Here is an 18,760-nt window from a genome sequence, read left to right as displayed (position 1 = left end):
TCAGAGCTGAACTGAAGGAGATTGAAATACAAAAGTATTCAAAAGATCAATGAATCCAGGAGTTGGTTTTCTGAAAAAAATCAATAAAATAGAAAGACTGCTAGCTAGACTAATAAGAGAGAAAATCCATATAAACACAGTCAGAAACAATGGAGGAGATATTACTACTGACTCCAAAGAAATATAAATAACCATCAGAAAATATTATGAATACCTCTATGCACACACAAGAAAATTGAGAAGAAATGGATAAACTCATGGACACATACACCCTCCCAAGACTGAGCTAGGAAAAAATAGAATCCCCGAACAGACCAATAATGAATGAGCTCTGAAACTGAATCAGTAACAAATAGGCTACCAAAAAAAAAAAGCCCAAGACCATATAGATTTACAGCTGAATTCTACCAGATGTACAAAGAAGAGCTGGTACCATTCCTGCTGAAACTATTCCAAAAAATTGAGGAGGAGGGACTCCTTCTCCTTCGTAACGCATTCTGTGAGGCCAGCATCATCCTGATACCAAAACCTGGCAGAGACACAACAAAAAAAGGAAACTTCAGACCAATATCCTTGATGAACATCAATGCAAAAATTCTCAACAAAACTCAGCCCCAGCAGCACATCAAAAAGCTTATCCATCACAGTTAAGTAGGCTTTATCCCTGGGATGCAAGGTTGGTTCAACATACACAAATCAATACATATGATTTGTCACATAAAGACAACTAAAGACAAAAACCACATGGTTTTCTCAATAGATGCAGAAAAGGCTTTTGATAAAAATCAACATCCAGCAGGGCACGGTGGCTCATGCCTGTAATCCCAGCACTTAGGGAGGCCGAGGCAGGTGGATCACAAGTTCAGGAGATCAAGATCATCCTGGCTAACATGGTGAAATCTTGTCTCTACTAAAAATACAAAAAATTAGATAGGTGTGGTGGCAGGTGCCTGCAGTCCCAGCTACTTGGGAGGCTGAGGCAGGAGAATGGCGTGAACCCGGAAGGCAGAGCTTGCAGTGAGCCGAGATTGTGCCACTGCTCTCCAGCCTGGGCAACAGAGTGAGACACCATATTAAAAAAAAAAAAAAAAAAAAAAAAGTGCCATGTGTACAAAAATCAATGCACAATTATGAACTTTTTTTCAAATATATTTTCACGTATCTAAATACATAATACAGAAGCCTGTGTGACACGGGCAATGTCGCCCAGGAGGGCCTGAGACTTAACACATACACCTAAGCAAAAGGACATAAAATATCTCTTACCGTCGGAAAAATCAACATTTTGTCTATGTACTTAGTTTACGAAATGTACTGAAAATGCTGCTATTAGCTGAATTTGTGATTTCCTTTTGAATTTCTGAGTTATTCTTATTTATTTCCCCATTTTGTTTTTGCACCAAGGAGACGGCAGTCAAATAAAATTAAACAGATACTACACGTGCTCGTCGGGGCAGCTGTACTGCAGCAGGACCTTGATGCACTCCTGGCTGGAGGCCTGCCGGGCGTAGGCCAGCGCTGTGTTACCGTGGGCATCTCCAGCCATGACATCCATCCCGTACCAGATCAGGAGCTGCGCCAGGACCACATTCCCCTTGCGGCAGGCCAGATGGAGCGCCGTGCAGCTGTCTCCCTCCTCACAGGTCTCGTTCACCTACTCCCAGGAGCCATGTGCCAGCAGCAGGATGGCTGTCCGCAGGTCCTCATCAGCGGTGGCCTGCAGCAGATGCTGGCCCAGGGACAGCTCCCGGGAGGGTAATGGAGCCAGGAAGAGCTTCTGTTCATATTTGGCACGGTTCCACCATCCCTTCTCTTCCCTTGTGGAGTCTACTGAGGGTTTCGTCCGCCCCGGCTGCTCTCTTGCCAGATGCTGTTGGCTAGCTCATTGCCAATAGATGACAAAACCTGCATGAGCTCGACTGGCCAGTCATCCAAGTCCAGAGATCAGACTCGGGAAAGGCGGGTGCCAAGATTACAGTGGATCCCTGAGCATTCAATACACATGAGGACTCCCAAGTTCAAACTGGCCCAGTTAGGATTCTGGGTCTCACAGTGCACACAGTGGGAGTTCCCACGTTTCGGATGGACTGCAGGGCCATGGCCTCCCTCTAGCTCATTAGCCAGAACTTGCTTTTGCTGCGCTCGCATGACTGCAGGCTGGCTAGGATCTGGCTCTCGATGGCTTGGACCCAGGCATCCCGCTTCTCATACGACGTGGCTTCAAAGTGCCACGTTTGGCCAGTGAGGGACACAATGATAAAGTTTTCTTCTCGTTCTTCAGCAGTGCCGCAGAAGCCATCGTCTTTTAAGTTTTTGGTGCTTTTCTTCCTTCCATGTTTCCTTTTGTTGGCATGAGGAGAGGGGGGTGGGCTGAGCTTGGGGCTGGTGGTGCTGGAGATATTGGGGCTGGAGCATATGGAGTCACTCAGCCCGGTGTCTGAATTGGCTGAGGTACATAGACTGTTCATGTCCTTGGATAGGCCATTGCTTTTAGAGCTGGAAATGGGCGCACAGGCCAATGTGGCTAGGGGTGGCCTCTTTCCTGGGACTTTGATGGTAGATGTTCGAAGTTCAATCTCTTTTTTATGAATGTTCTTCAGGTAATCACCTAAGCTTGAATAATAGGTGAGCATGCCATTGTCACAGAGGGTGCCATATTTCTTTTTCCATTTCTTCAGCCATTTCCCACTTAGCTTTAAGAGCATGCCCTGTTTAATGGGGATGTCTCTGCCGCTCCCGATGGTGTCAGCATGGCTCTCTGGGGCTTTGTTCTCTTTGTCTGGGTCACTCCCTTTCTTAGATGTAAACAGCTTGGACCAGCGCTTGGACTGCTTGCGAACAGGCGTGGGTGTGTCGGCAGTGGGAGGAACATTGATCTGAAGGTCCTCCTGGCTGGTGCTGGGAGTCGATGGAATGGAGGAGGAATCGTTACTAAAACTCCCACCTCCATTTCTCATCTGGGTAATGTGCATGGTGGAAACCTGTGTGGAACAGAAGGAGGAATGGCTTCGAAAATTGGGTAGTGAGTTGCAGGGTCCTGTAGACAGCTCACAGTTACCTTTTAAAAAGATACATTTTCTGGGCCAGGTACGGTGGCTCACACCTGTAATCCCAGCACTTTGGGAGGCCGAGGCGGGTGGATCACGAGGTCAGGAGTTCACGACCATCCTGGCCAACATGGTGAAACCCTGTCTTTCCTTAAAAAAGAAAAAAAACATTAGCTGGGCACGGTGGCATATGCCTGTAATCCCAGCTACTTGGGAGGCTGAGGCAGGAGAATTGCTTGAACAGGGACCTGGGAGGCAGAGTCTGCAGTGAGCTGAGATTGCACGATTGCACTCCAGCCTGGCTACAGAAAGAGACTCCACCTCAGAAAAAAAAAAAAAAAAAAAAATACATTTTCTGTTTTGGATAGCATATTTACTCATAATAGCTAACTAACTAAACAGAGTTGCAGATCCATTCTTATTCCAGCATATTCTTTTTACAACACTTAAGATGACTAAATGCAACATGAAATGGGAAAGATTTTTAAAAAGATGACTTTGGCTTCAGCATGAAACAGATACAAGTGTATGATGAAAATACAACCTCAGTAAAAGTGCTACTTACAGTAAATGAGTATAACTGTTCATCAAATAAGGTCAAAGATCCATCTGCATCTCTATAAAATAGGAATGTGCATTACTTCAAAAACTGTTAATATCTTAGTATAATATCTGTTTAGTAAAATACCGCCTCCTGTGTGCTTTGGTGTTTACCAAAGCAATTTTTACGAATTCTCCTCCTGGATCCTGACTTGCAGAGGATTTCCTGACTTCTTCTTTATCAGCACTTCATGTCCTGTACTGTGAAGTGTTTTATGTAACACATCAGAAATGCCTGTAAGTATTGACTCTCCCTAACAGGCAATGGCAATAAACCAAATATATTTTCACTCTTCTAATCACACACTGAAACACAAGAATGTTTTACAAAGCAGTAGTGATGAACTTTAATAAATGTAAACGTGATTCAGATTTCCGAGCTTCCTTTCTCTTTAGTTCTCTGTAGTATATTCTCATGATGTATGGTATTTTGGAAAAAAAAAAAAACCTTGCATAAGTGATCTCAGTGAGTTCCACCTATCCCACTGACAACACTGCACTACTGACTTGTGATAAACATTTTTCAAAATCTTTTCTTGAAGCCAATTTGCCCTATTAATTTGCTCAATAAGCCTTTATTTCACCAATAGTGAATATACCAAATGATTATTTCTCAAACTTGCTGACAGCTAATTAAAAGTTACTTTACTTTCAAAAGTAGACTTCTACAAAGTAGAATAATGAGAAAAAAAGCATGAAATTTCTTTGAGCAAGATTAATCTTCAAAGCTACTTTTGAATTGTATGCTAACACATCGGAATCTTTTGAACTCAAAAGAAGCCAGGGACTCTAGTCAAAGTAGTTTTGGTGTATGTGTGTTCAAAGATTTAAGAGACTTGGCTGACTACAGACATTTAGTGATTACTCAATAGGTCCCAAAGCTCAGGACTTAATGGACAGAGTTTGAGTCCAGTTTTTGCTGAAACATAATTTCCTCTCAACTATTGTTAAAAGGGAGAGAAGAAAGTGACATTATTATGAGTGTAAACTTGCCATTTTTAATTGAAGTAAAAGTTACTGACAATTGAATTAACTAAAAAGGCTAGCGTATTAGCAACACAATTGTTTAAAAGCTAGTTATGTTTACAGAACGAAAAGTAAAATTAAAGACATTAATATTCTAAATTACTACTTTCCAAACTGTGTTCTAAAAATCAACACTCATGACCCAAGGAGATGATAATAATGTACACTGGACAGCCCCTGTGGAGCTGGTGCTGGTGTTGGTTGTTGCTCCTTTTAAAATATACTTCATCTCAGGGTGCTCTCAAAGTGCATCTTTGTGGCCTATGAGGTGCTCATGCACAATAGGAGAAATTCTAATGCAGATACAGTGTGGTGTCACAAGAGGAAAAGCTGTTCCTTCTTCCAAGGCTAATGTCCAAAGTAGTACACACTGATTCAGGTCTATAATGCATTGAAAAAAACTAAGTTTTCACAAAAAACATTCAATAAAGGGAACCTATCCTTCTCACTTGTTTAACATTGTCTAAAGGCATAAAGGCATCAAAATGATCACACTTTTTCTAGGATTGATTCTCTGCTAAGTGATTTTTTTTTTCCTTCCACCACGAAGTCTAAGATTTTTTTTTTTTTTTTTTTTGTGACGGAGTCTCGCTCTGTCGCCCAGGCTGGAGTGCAGTGGCCAGATCTCAGCTCACTGCAAGCTCCCACCTCCTGGGTTCATGCCATTCTCCTGCCTCAGCCTCCCGAGTAGCTGGGACTACAGGCGCCCACCACCTCGCCCGGCTAGTTTTTTTGTATTTTTTAGTAGAGACGGGGTTTCACTGTGTTAGCCAGGATGGTCTTGATCTCCTGACCTCATGATCCGCCTGTCTCGGCCTCCCAAAGTGCTGGGATTACAGGCTTGAGCCACCGCGCCTAGCCGAAGTCTAAGATTAAAAGAGAAATTGATACTTAATATTTAGAATCTGAATATCAATATATAGTTGATTCTAATTTCTTAAAGTGATTATAGAAGAGGACAACCAAATGGCTGAAATAATTTTAGAATAAACGAATCTGTCCCTTGGCAGTATAGTTGTACTCACGATATTATTGTCATTGTAAGATAAGGCTGGCTGGCTGTGCTGTCATCAAGGAGTATTGTCGAACATGAGCTGTATTGTTGACTGAAACGCACAGTAGATACTTGAAGGGGAAGGGAAATATAAGTTAAACTTATCAAAGTTTTCTTTGTTAAAATGTGAAATGACAAAGCACTGAGATATTTCTTACACTCCATGAACTGCCTGAGTGCGGTATCATTTGCACTCTATAGAAAACCCATTGGAGGCTCTTAACTTCCAGAGATGATGTTTAAGATACGGGTTATAAAATGCTGCCCTTAATATGGTACCTGCCATCAAACCTAACAAGGATTTTATGAATTCCCTTTAAAAATCATGAGAAGTTTAAAGTAAGATTTTTTTTTCTACAGCAATATAAAGCAGCCGAGAATTTCTATTTCTATGATTTATTTACTATGGTAAAATGTAATGCATTAAATAATACTGGTACAAGAGCATTTTATTGCAGTGAATACAAGACTAATGCATTTACTAAATTACTCATCCTAAATGTATTATTTCAGGTGATATTGGGACAAAACAAGTGTTTCAGATTCAGAGGCTCTGTGTGCCAGGGCTGCTAGGCCAGCAACAAGTGAGGAAGTCATAGGTTTCTCTAGTCCTATTTTCTTACGTGAGGATAAAAAGAGTATCACTTAAATATTCTCTCACACCCTGAAAACAGATGACAACTTAAAAAATCTAACTTTCACTTCATGTTTAAATAAGACTGCCATGACATGACTCAAATGAGACTCTCAGAAAATACTTTCTATTCATTTCAAAACTTGATCAATTTCAATCTATAAATCATCTGACCTGCACCTAGCCATTTTCCTGCTCTAGCCCTGCTCTCTCCCTAGAATACTGCTTTTCTCTTTCCTTGCTTCAGCAAGCTTGACTCCATCTACCCTCTTGGATCTCTTTGTCGGCAGCCACACCAAAAAATGTTTTTTTGTTCACTGATTACTCGAAGTCACCACTGTTTACAAGATACGAATTCTTGCAGAGTATTCCCCTCATGAGAAAGTACGCCTCTCCATAAGAGTACGGGAGGGCCCTTCTCTTCCTACCTCCAGCTGCTGAGCATAGAATTTTGAGTAACTCCAAAACTTCGACAAGTGTTTGACAATTCAGTTATCATTTGGAAGATAAGTCTTACTACATTTAATTACAGCAAAAACACTACTAACAGTTTACTGTTTATAGGTATTATTTAAAGTAGTTACAAAATAGAAACAAATAATCTAACGTCAGTCAGCATAAATCAGAGTATGAAATTGTACGCTCTTTAATAAGAAATGGAAGGGGTTACTTAGTAGTTTCAAGGTTTAATGACAAAAACTAGAAAATAATTGTACCTAGTAATTTAGTAAGTCAAAACCAAAATCAAAGGTCCAGTACCTGTTGGACGCCAAGGCCCACCGCCTTCTTCAGCTGTACCTGCTGCCTCTCATTTTAACCCATTAAAAATACTAATGTTGTTTTCCTTGTAGAGGTCTTTCACCTCTGTGGTTAGGTCTATTCCTAAGTATTTTATTTTATTTTATTTTGCAGCTATCATAAAAGGGGCAGAGTTCTTGGTTTGATTCTAAGCTTGGTTGCTGTTGGGGTATAACACAGCTACTGATTTGTGTACATTAATTTTGTCTCCTGAAATTTTGCTGAATTCATTTATCAGTTCTAGGAGCTTTTGGGAAGAGTCTTTAGGGTTTCCTAGGTATATGATCATATATCATCAGCAAACAGCAACAGTTTGACTTCCTCTTTACCGATCTGGATGCCTTTTATTGCTTTCTCTTGTGTGATTGATCTGGCTACGCCTTCCAGTATTATGTTGAATAGAAGTGGTGAGAGTGACTGCTGCAAACCTTAGTTACGTCCTAGGAAAAAGAATACTTCCTAAAATAAAACTAAGGTATCATCCTTACCCTTCTCTTTGTCTCATCCAGAAATATGATGGGGGAATTACCTGCCCTAACCCCTTCCTCAAGAAATATATTACTGTACTCTGAAATTTAGACAAAACCTTAAATCTCCAGGCTTTTTAAAGCACAAAATATAAATAAAAGCTGGGAAAGTAAACCAAAATTCTTCAGATTGTTCCTCATGAATATCCCCCTTCCTCTGCAATTCCCCAGAGTGGTAACGGATGGGTAGAGGCAGCTCAGGTGAATTACCCAGCTTGCCTCTCAACTCATTCCTCCTCCTCCTCTCAAAGGCTGAAGGCAGGGCCTTTCCAGTCTTCATGACCTGCCCTTCACCTAGTCCCTCCTGACCTAGGGATGGAGGCTTTGAGTCCCACAGTGTGGTGATACAGAGCACTAGTTGTCACTGCCTGGCTTTATTTAAAGGAAATGCAGTAGGCTTCCTCTGTAGAGCTCTGAAAATGTTGACTGTACAGAGGTCTTCTGTGTTTTTACTTGGTGAAGTATTTCTCACATCTTTTGTTATCAGAGTACCATTCCAATCTCTTAACTTGCAGGTGTGTGGAAAACTGTTTGGTAATGAAAGATCTTCACTGGGGGATTGAGCAGCATTTAGTAACGTCTATGTTTGTAAAAATAAAATAAAATAAAATAAAAAAATAAGTGGTGAGAGTGGGCATCCTTGTCTTGTTCCAGTTCTCAGGGGAAATGCTTTCAATTTTTCCCCATTCAGTATTATGTGGGCTGTGGGTTTGTCATGGATGGCTATTACATTGAGGTATGGCCCTTGTATGCCGATCTTGCTGAGGGTTTTAATCATAGAAGGATGCTGCATTCTGTCAAATGCTTTTTCTGTGTCTATTGAGACGATCATGTGATTTTTTGTTTTTAATTCTGTTTATGTGGTGTATCACATTCATTGACTTGTGTATGTTAATCCATCCCTGCATCCCTGGTATGAAACCCATTTGATCATGGTGGATTAATATTATTATTATTTTGAGATGGAGTCTTGCTCTGTCACCCAGGCTGGAATGTGCAGTGGTGTAATCTTGACTCACTGCAACCTCCACCTCCCGGGTTCAAGCGATTCTCCTGCCTCAGCCTCCTGAGTAGCTGTGATTACAGGCATGCACCACCATACCCAGCTAATTTTTGTATTTTTAGTAGAGACAGGGTTTCACCATGTTGGCCAGGCTAGTCTTAAACTCCTGACGTCCTGATCCACCTGCCTCGCCCTCCTAAAGTGCTGGGATTACAGGCGGGAGCTACCGCGCCAGGTTGGATTATTTTTTTGATATGCCCTTCGAACTACAAACCATAGTTGAATGAAATCACGGACACAAACAAATGGAAAGACATCCCATGCTCATGAATCGGTAGAATGAATATTGTGAAAAGGACCATACTGCCAAAAGCAATCACAAATTCAACACAATTCCCATCCCAAACCATATATCCCAGGTTTAGGCCATGGTATCTCTAAGCCAGAAAAACCTCACACTGAGCACTATCAGTTAACAGAAGTCCTGCTTCCAAATAAAGCAGACCAGGGACCACCACACATTGGAGGGAAGCCTCCAACAGAAGAGATCAAAACAACAGAAAAAAGGAATTCATGAGACCAGTCAAAATCAGGAGAAAAACTTAAAAAAAAATCTTAAAATACTCTCAAAAATATAAAATTCAATAAAAATGTAGAGGATAAAATCACAGAATATCCCAGAAGTGGAATAAAAAGACAAACTGAAAAAAATAGAAGGGGAAAAATTAAAAACCAATGTCTGTATACTGGTCTAAGCAGCCTAGCATCTGAATAACAAGACTATCGATAAAAAAGTAACGGAACATAAAAAAATTCTCAAGAAGAGACAGTCTGCAGGTTTAGTAGCCTCAATAAAATGAGAAGATCCCCACCAAGCTGTGACTGTTTTTTTTGTTTTGTTTTGTTTTTTTGAGATGGAGTCTCACTCTATTGTCCAGGCTGGAGTGCAGTGGAGCAATCTGGGCTCACTGCAACCTCCGCCTCCTCGGTTCAAGTGATTCTCCTGCCTCAGTCTCCCAAGCAGTTGGGACTACAGGTGCACGCCACCACTCCTCGTTAGTTTTTGTATTTTTAGTAGAGATGGGGTTTCACCATATTGGCCAGACGTGTCTCGAACTCCTGTCCTTGTGATCCACCCATCACAGTCTCCCAAAGTGCTGGGATTACGGGCATGAGCCACTGTGCCTGGCTCCCACCAAGCTGTTGTTATAAAATTTCAGAACCTCGGCCGGGCGCGGTGGCTCACACCTGTAATCCCAGCACTTTGGGAGGCCGAGATGGGCGGATCACGAGGTCAGGAGATCGAGACCATCCTGGCTAACACGGTGAAACCCCGTCTCTACTAAAAATACAAAAATTAGCCGGGCGAGGTGGCGGGCACCTGTAGTCCCATCCACACGGGAGGCTGAGGCAGGAGAATGGCGTGAACCCGGGAGACGGAGCTTGCAGTGAGTGGAGACTGCGCCACCGCACTCCAGCCTGGGCGACAGAGCGAGACTCCGTCTCAAAAAAAAAAAAAAACAGAAACAAAATTTCAGAACCTCAGAGATAGAAAAGATCCTAAAAAGCTTCCACAGCTACCTAAAACTTGGGTGTAAATAGTGTATCACACACTGGCAATAGATTCAAGAACAACATTGTAATGAGAGCACAACTGCAAAATGTCTTCAGAAACATAAAATATAGATTCAACCTAGAGGTGTCCTCTCTATCAAAGAGGAGGGATTTTAAGATTGGCCAGCTCTCTAAACATCTCCACCCAGGAAAATGTGTTCAAGCAAAACTAGAGAGGATAACAGGACAGAAGGAAACACAGAATCAGGGACTCAGGGAACAGAATCAGGGACTCAGATGATCCCACACAAGAGAGCAGTTATGTGAGATCCCAAAAGACTTTAAGGAGATAGCACTGAAAAGCAGACATCGAGCATATCTAGGGAAAGCCACTCCATACTGAACTAGGATGACAAAAGGCCAAAGAAAGTTGCCCTCCTACAAAGAAAAAAAGGAACAAATGTGTTTTCACAGAGAATATCTTTGAAAGGCATGTGATAAATGCTACAATACTTAGGGGAAAAACAGCTGTTAGAAAATAAGCAAACGAATAGTCAGAAAATTAACTTCATGCTGAAAAATAATGGATGTGAAAGCAAACAGACCACCCAGAGGCTACTTATTATATTTGGATGGATAAACTAACATCGGCTAGGAAAAAAGAGAAGATCCAGGAGATTTGCAGAAGTGCTCAGATTTGAGAACTGTTTCAGAGACAGGATGAAGGACATGTAATGCAGAGGCACAGTGAAAACACCATTATGACTTAGCAGTGAGTAATATTTGCAGAATCATAATCATGTAAATATTATTGATTTAATGAAAAAGTGTGCTACAATTGGAAGAAACAGAGGGAGGAACATAAGATCATGGTGTAGCGAGGAAGGTATGCTTTCACCTGCTGTGATAGAAGATCAGTAGACAGTGCTGGCATTAACTTATTCTATTTTTGTTATTTCATTAAAAATAAGATTAAATATTTAAGGCAGTTTTTTTTGTTTTGTTTTGTTTTGTTTTTTTTGAGACAGAGTTTCACTCTTTCGCCCAGGCTGGAGCACAATGGCACCATCTCGGCTCACTGCAACCTCCGCCTCCCAGGTTCAAGTGATTCTCCTGCCTCAGCCTCCTGAGTAGCTGAGATTACAGGCATGCACCAACACACCTGGCTAATTTTGTATTTTTGGTAGAGACAGAATTTCACCATGTTGGTCACGGTTGTCTCGAACTCCTGACCTCAGATGATCCGTCCACCTTGGCCTCCTAAAGTGCTGGGATTACAGGCATGAACTACCATGCCCAGCCTTAAGGCAGATCTTTTTACCACAACCAGACTATTGAAATGTAACTTAAATATCAGACATCCTTAAAAGGTGGACACACTAAACTAAAGACTTTTCTAGATAAATTTAATACTTAGGAAAATAGAAGAGATTTAGAAAATCCACAAAAAGAGGTCCATGCTACCACCACTGGGTCCACATTGTAATTTAAAGAAATCAAGAGAGACAACTTTTATGTCAAACTATCAATTTCGTAACTATTTGACTGTTTACTTACATGGTTTGTACAATTGCTTCTTCTTATTTCTACAACTAAGAATAAAAAAAAACAAACTGGTCACTTCTGACATGAATACCATCAAATAAAAGTAGTTGTTAACATCTTAGTGATTACTCCTATGTAAAATGAGACAAAATTACATTTAAAGAAACTATTTTCAATAATTTGTAATTTAAATTATCTGGCACGATTAATGTCATAAAGTCAAATCTAAAATTTTAGCTTTCATCTACTTTACCTTTTGTTTCTATTACATACAAATGAAGGAATCCTCACGTACAAAAGAAAAGGGCAAAAAAATTAGGTCAGATGAAAATCTTAGCTAATAAAAAAGTTTAACTGTTGCATATATAATCCATGATCCATTAGTATTCTCTCACTCGGTATTTACACATAGCTTACTTTAATTATCAGAAGCTAAGAGCTAACAGCTCTAAGAACTACTTCCTGACCAGGCACCTATCTCTAGATGCAACAGAATCCCTGTAAGCATCTTGAACCACACTTAGTGGTTACCTACTAATATGCCACTAAAAACAAAACAAAACAAAAAAGGGGTCTTTACACAACTCAAAAGTAATGTACCCTAATTTTTTTTTTTTTTTTTTTCAGATGGAGTCTCACTCTGTAACCTAGGCTGGAGTGCAGTGGTGGGATCTCAGCTCACTGCAACCTCTCTGACTCCTGCCCAAGGATTCAGCCCTCAGTCTCCTTAATGCTGGCACTACAGGCACGTGCCACCACGCCTAGCTAATTTTTCTTTCCTTTTTTTTTTTTTTTTTTTTTTTTTTTTTTTTTTTTTGTATTTTTAGCAGAGAGGAGGTTACACTGCATTAGCCAGGATGGTCTTGATCTCCTAACCTCATGATCCACCCACTTCGGCCTCCCAAAGAGCTGGGATTACAGGTATAAGCCACAGAACCTTTTGTAATTTTAACAAATATATACAAACTTAATTGACATAGTGTCTGCAGCACAAAAATCATTTTTTTTCTCCTAAAAAGGCCAGAATAATAAAAAGCCCAAGAGGGACTTAAATATGCCTTTACTCTACACTGCCTCTGCTGACGCTGGAAGGGCCTTGTAAAAAGTTCCTACCACTGAAGGGTGAGGGACATGGAATAGCTTTTCTTTACTGATTTCCATGCCTCTAGGTGAGATAGTCACCACCAGGCTTTCGGGAACAATTCTGATATGTGTTGGATATGTTCCCCTCCAAATCTCATGCTAACATGTGACCCTTAATTTTGGAGACAGGGCCTAGTGGGAGGTGTTTGGGTAATGTCGGGGGATTCCCAATGAATGGCTTGGTCCCACCCTCATGGTAATAAGCAAATTCTCCTTTTGGTAGTTTAAAAGAGTGTGGTACTGGCCAGGTGCGGTGGCTCAAGCCTGTAATCCCAACACTTTGGGAAGCTGAAGCGGGCAGATCACCTGAGGTCAGGAGTTTGAGACCAGCCTTGGCCACCATGGTGAAACCCCGTCTCTACCAAAAATACAAAAATTAGCCAGGTGTTATGGTGCCCGCCTATAGTCCCAACTACTCAGGAGGCTGAGGCCAGAGAATTGCTTGAACCTGGGAGGTAGAGGTTGTAGTGAGCCAAGATCACTCCATTGCACTCCCGCCTGGGCAACAGAGCGAGACTCCATTTCAAAAAAAAAAAAAGAGTGTGGTACCTTCCCTCTTCCCCTCTCTCCTCCCTCTTTACCATGTGGAAAAACCTGCTTCCCCTCTGCCTTCTATCATGATTGTAAGCTTGCTGAGGCCCTCTCCAGAAGTAGATGTTGAAGCCATGTTTGTACAGCCTGAAGATCTACGAGCCAATTAAACCTCTTTTTGTTATAAATTACCCAGCCTTAGGTATCTCTTTATAGTAATGTAAAAAATGAACACAAATTCTAATCAGAAATAACTGACTCAAGATGGGCAAAGTCTACTCAAACTATAAAAACAAAGGTTACAAACTCCCATGTTTTACTGTGCTGCATTACTTCGCATATTATTATAGAACCCTCACTTGTATTCTTGCTGTTTAAGTCAACTGGAAAACTTGCTTGTGCATGGCTTTTTAGCAAATACATGAGGATTTAACGATAACTTTAAGGAAAATAAGCAGGAGTAGAGCATGTTTAAATTGACATTACATCAAATGAAAGGGTTAATAACTTAAAAGTTTTGAGTAGCATAAACTTGGATGTGGTAAATGACTGTGGTCAGAGGACTGTGTGAGAGGAGACCCAAATCACAGATTCAATTCCTGATAATAAACAACTATGTTTGTAATTTGTTTAAAAGAAAACCAAGCTGAAGCCTAAGTTCTATCATTCATCTTTAAAATGTACTCTTTGGAGCAAGGGAAAAGGGGCCAAAACTTATGAATAAAGAGAAATCCATGACTCCTCCATCACATGACAAATTAATTATGTTGATAAAAAGATGGCAAAAATGTATAAACACAAAGTTTAGATGTTTTCACTAACAAGATAACTAAAGGGAAATATATCACATGTTAAAATAAGACAAGTGAATATGTGAAAAGTTGAAAAATTTAAACCAATATGAGTTTTTCTAAATACTTCCTATAATACACCTGATCAAACAAGAGTTTTTACTCTTTCTCTTGGTGGAAAAAACAATGTTGTCTCACCATCTGTTTGAGAGTTCCTCTGGAATATTGTGGTTGCCTCTGGATTGGCAGAAGGGTTAAAATCCAAAGCTATATGTATAGAGGGAGAAAAGAAAAAAGATGCAATCATTTATTAAAATTTATCAACTCATTTACTCAACTGCTGCATTTAGGCTCTTTCACTACTTTTACTTTTATTCTTATCCATTGAAATGAATGTATAGACATAAGATAGAGCCAGGCAAGGTGGAACATGCTTGTAGTCCCAGATACTCAGAAGGCTGAGATGGGAAAATCACTTGAACCCAGGTCAGGAATTTGAAGCCAGCATGAGTAACATAGTCACACCCACCTTTATTCAAAAAAAAAAGAAGAAGAAGAGAAGAAGAAAGAAGAAGAAAGAAGAAAGAAGAAGAAGAAGAAGAAGAGGAAGAGGAAGAGGAAGAGGAGGAAGAGGAAGAGGAGGAAGAGGAAGAAGAAGAAGAAGAAGAAAAAGAGGTAAATGTTGGCTTTGAGTTGTGTAAAATCAACTTTGCATAAAATAAATCAAGATGGCAGTAAGTTTTAAAAGACAGGTCTATTTTATAGGCAAAGTATAAGATGTATTCTAGAGTTTTTTTAATTTTTTAAAAGTAAATTCAGCATATCTGTCACTTCCATGTCATTCTGAGGATATAGAACCTTAGTTCTGTTGAGTAGCTGTCTTCCACAGTCATGTGATATCTCTAAGTCTTCATTTCTTCATTAACAATACATAGGTAGAACATACACAGGCCTTATTTATACTGGAAAGGGCCAAGTGAAACATACATAAACTGTGTTGTAATCCTAAAGAATGACAATAAAGAGCCATTTTGGGGCTCTCATCCGACACTACCCAGCTACTAACTGGTGTGTAACATCACTCAGAGGTTTCCTTACATCAGCAAGCAGAGTGTAAGTTTACACAAGTACTTACACGCTTTGTGTATAAAGGTATAATCAATTCACATATTTGTTTATTCTAAAGCAATCCTTAAATATCTTGAAAAGTGAGGATAGTACTTCCAAGTTACAAAGTCACACTCATCATGAGTCTTAATTATCCTACTTTTTAAAAACTTAAAAGCCCAACCAAAGTTTAAATAGAAGAGCTACAAGACATTTCCTCTACAGGAATGAAATCTCTGGCATTTAAATGAAACCAATAAGCCAACTGGATTTAATTTCGTTGTGATGTAATGTTTTCCAAGAAAATTTTAGTTTTTATTCAAGAACTATATTACTACCCAGAATTACTTTTACTTAGATTCATCTCTTCGCAAAATTTTAGAGGCAAATCAACTAATTGTTTTCTCTTTTCTACCACCACCCATCCCCTGCCTCTCCCAGCAGGATAGAGACTGAAAAACTCTAACTTTCTTTTTTTCTCTTTTTTTTTTTTTTTTTTTTTTTTTGTGAGATGGGGTCTTGCTCTGTCACCCAGGCTGGAGTGCATTGGCGTGATCTCTGCTCACTGCAACCTCTGCCTCCTGGGTTCAAGCAATTCTCCTGCCTCAGTCTCAAGAGTAGCAGGAACTACAAGCATGCGCCACCACGCCCAGCTAATTTTTGTATTTTTTTAGTAGACAAGGGGTTTCAGCATGTTGCCCAGGCTGGTCTTGAACTCCTGACCTCAGGTGATCCACCTGCCTCGGCCTCCCAAAATGGTGGTATTACAGGCGTAAGCCACCATGCCTGGGCAAAACTCCAATTTTCTTATCTTTGAACAAGATGCTATTGTCAGGAGGGGAAAGGACAAAGGGGAAGCCATGGCAACAATCACTCTTACAGGGAAGGTCGGAGATTTTAACCTGCAATTTTTATATTACACATTAAAAGTCTACATTGATGTTTCATGTCTTTTGAAAGTTTTGGCCATGAACCTCACCTATCTTTTAGAACAAGGAGGTAAATAAAATCTGTTAAGTCACCAGAATAAATCTGGAGACACATTTTGTGTTAAAGTAAGAATTTTAAAGTCATCAGAGCCTCATGGGCAAACTTCTTTGACAAACCCTACCCCCCCCCCCCACACACACACACACAGCCATTTTTCTGCATCCCTGGTCATGACATTCTGTGCCTTTCACAATTATTTTAAACACCCTCTTTTTTCCCCCCTTCTGTGTTCAAATTACAGTTAGAAGAAACTAAGCAGCCTCTATCAAGGTGACTTAAAGCAGCCCATTAAGAATACCATACAGCCTCTCCCATGGCAACCTCCATTCTGATTTTAAATAAGAAATCCCCGAATATCTGAATATGAACTGTCCTGAGATTTAGCTACTTTAACAAAGGAAACAATTAGGCACTTACCTGGTTCCTTCACTTAGGTACCATGTGGACAGGTACAAAGAAAAAATAAGATGGGTGCTGGAAAGTTGGGATATTTGAGTCTTTATTGAGAAAAGGAAGAGAATATTCCAAAGAAGCCTCAGCAAAGTCCCACAGGATAATAAATAGAGCTACAGACAATGTTGTCTCACCATCTGTCTGAGAGTTCCTCTGGAATATTGTGCTTGCCTCTGGATTGGCAGAAGGGTTAAACTCCAAAGCTATATGTATAGAGGGAGAAAAGGAAAAAAAAGATGTAATCATTTGTAAAAATTGATCAACTCATTTATTCAACTGCTGCTTATTCGACAAGAAGAGCCATAAATAAATGGTCCCATGCCAGCCTGAGAGAAAGATGAGAGAGCAAGAACTGAGCGATTGGGAGGGGAGGCGAAAAGAAACTGCTGGACTTGGTGGGGAAAGACTAAGGGGTGGGAATGCAAGGCAGAGCCAGCTCTTGTTCCTGGCCAGCCCCGGGAAAGCTGGCTACAGACAGAAAGGAGCTCGAAGTGGGCGATGCCTCCCAGGGGACCTTGGGGACAGCAGCAGCCAGAGGCAAGCAGAAGGCAGATGGCATCCGTCACCTCCTTACCTTCAGGCATCTCCCGGTCATGGATGTGGTGCATGTGGAGGTCCTCACCAACTTCAACAGTCACCACAGCAGGCTGCACAGCAGCAGCCATGGGTGCCCCTGCCATCCTGTCCCCAGCTCCTGCCATCCTGTCCCCAGCTCCTGCCATCCTGTCCCCAGCTCCTGCCTCATAGATCTCAGATTCAGAGGGACACACGGACCCCTGTTGCTGGTCAAACTCAGGGTCACTGGGGCGCACACAACAGGTCAGTATGTTCCCCATAAGGCGCCTCTACTGTCTGCCACCACCTGTGCCCCTGCTCACAGCTTTGGCCACGCACTCCTGCTATCCTAGGCCAAGGCTATGCTGCACTTGCAGAGATGGTCTTGTCTGCTGCTCGCCTGCCCACCTCACAGGCCGGCCCTGGCCCCGGCCCCGGCCGTGGCTGCGGGCCAAGGCCCGCACCCTGCCACCTCCCCTGAGCTGACTTGTCTGGGAGGGTGAAGACCAGTCGACTTATTTAATAGGTTTTGAACCCAACAAGCGCTGAGAGACACAACAACTGCCCGAAGAGAGAACAGATGGAGCTCCTCCTCCTTCTGTAGTCACCTACAGACTGAAGCCCACTGGCCCAGGTGGGAGCACAGGCATGTGGCACACAATGCCCCACCCCACACTTCACAATGCCCTCCCCGACAGCTCACAGTGCCCCACCCTGGTTGCCACCCCTCCCCAACAGCTCAGAATGCCCCTGCCTGGGCTGCCCCACCCTGTGGCTTATGATGCTGCTGCTCTCCTGGCCCCTCGTGCAGTGCCAGTGGGACTAAGGTTTTCATCCATCACCAGCTTCCTGAGCTTTTTAGTCCTAAGAAAAGCACAGGGTAGTTCGTTGCTTGAAGCCATCTTCCTCTATGAGTTCTACACAAAGCCTCAGTAGAGTGGGTCCCATTAGCAACCAAGTTGAACAACTTTTATTTGCTGACTGAATGTAGATACACCTGAATGGCTGACTGCTTTTGTAACTAAACACTCCTCTCCTGTCTTCCAATGAGTGGTCGTTTTTGTCTGCAAATTGACCACAGCAATCCCTGGGGCCCTAGCTCTATTCTCAGTAAAGAGTTACGGCTGTGTGTCTTGAATGACACCTTAGGACCCATCCTGCCTCCACCTCCTTCTCCATAAAATAGAAACCTAACTTGTCCCTCTCCAAGCTCTGAAATGGTGAAACTACTCAACCCCTTTTCTCCTGGCTACTTTTCCTTCCTTAATGGCAGGGACTTTCAGATTTTCTTTTCTCTACTAACAAAGACTATGCATGATTTTGTCATACAAAATTGAGAGCCATAAAGGGTTACCACCATCCTAATTCAACAGCATACCACTTACATCTGACAAGTAGTGTG

The 18,760-nt window shown here is 41.5% G+C and overlaps 1 protein-coding gene across 1 annotated transcript; it reads right to left on the bottom strand.

Moving 5' to 3' along the window:
- Window positions 1-1,350: 1,350 nt before the first annotated feature.
- Window positions 1,351-17,993, bottom strand: LOC103881574 (arf-GAP with GTPase, ANK repeat and PH domain-containing protein 5-like). The gene is given in 9 exon segments (XM_031662009.1): window positions 1,351-1,851; window positions 1,854-2,075; window positions 2,078-2,981; window positions 3,613-3,664; window positions 5,699-5,799; window positions 11,801-11,835; window positions 14,452-14,520; window positions 16,938-17,006; window positions 17,378-17,993. Coding segments are annotated over 9 exon segments (2,130 nt in total). The 5' UTR covers window positions 17,640-17,993; the 3' UTR covers window positions 1,351-1,435.
- Between the last annotated feature and the right edge of the window lie 767 nt (window positions 17,994-18,760).

The sequence above is a fragment of the Papio anubis genome, unplaced genomic scaffold (assembly GCF_008728515.1).
Source record: "Papio anubis isolate 15944 unplaced genomic scaffold, Panubis1.0 scaffold349, whole genome shotgun sequence".
In the NCBI taxonomy this organism is placed as follows: domain Eukaryota; kingdom Metazoa; phylum Chordata; class Mammalia; order Primates; family Cercopithecidae; genus Papio; species Papio anubis.
Note: the sequence above shows the minus strand (reverse complement) of the source record. Positions and strands in the feature narration are given on the sequence as shown.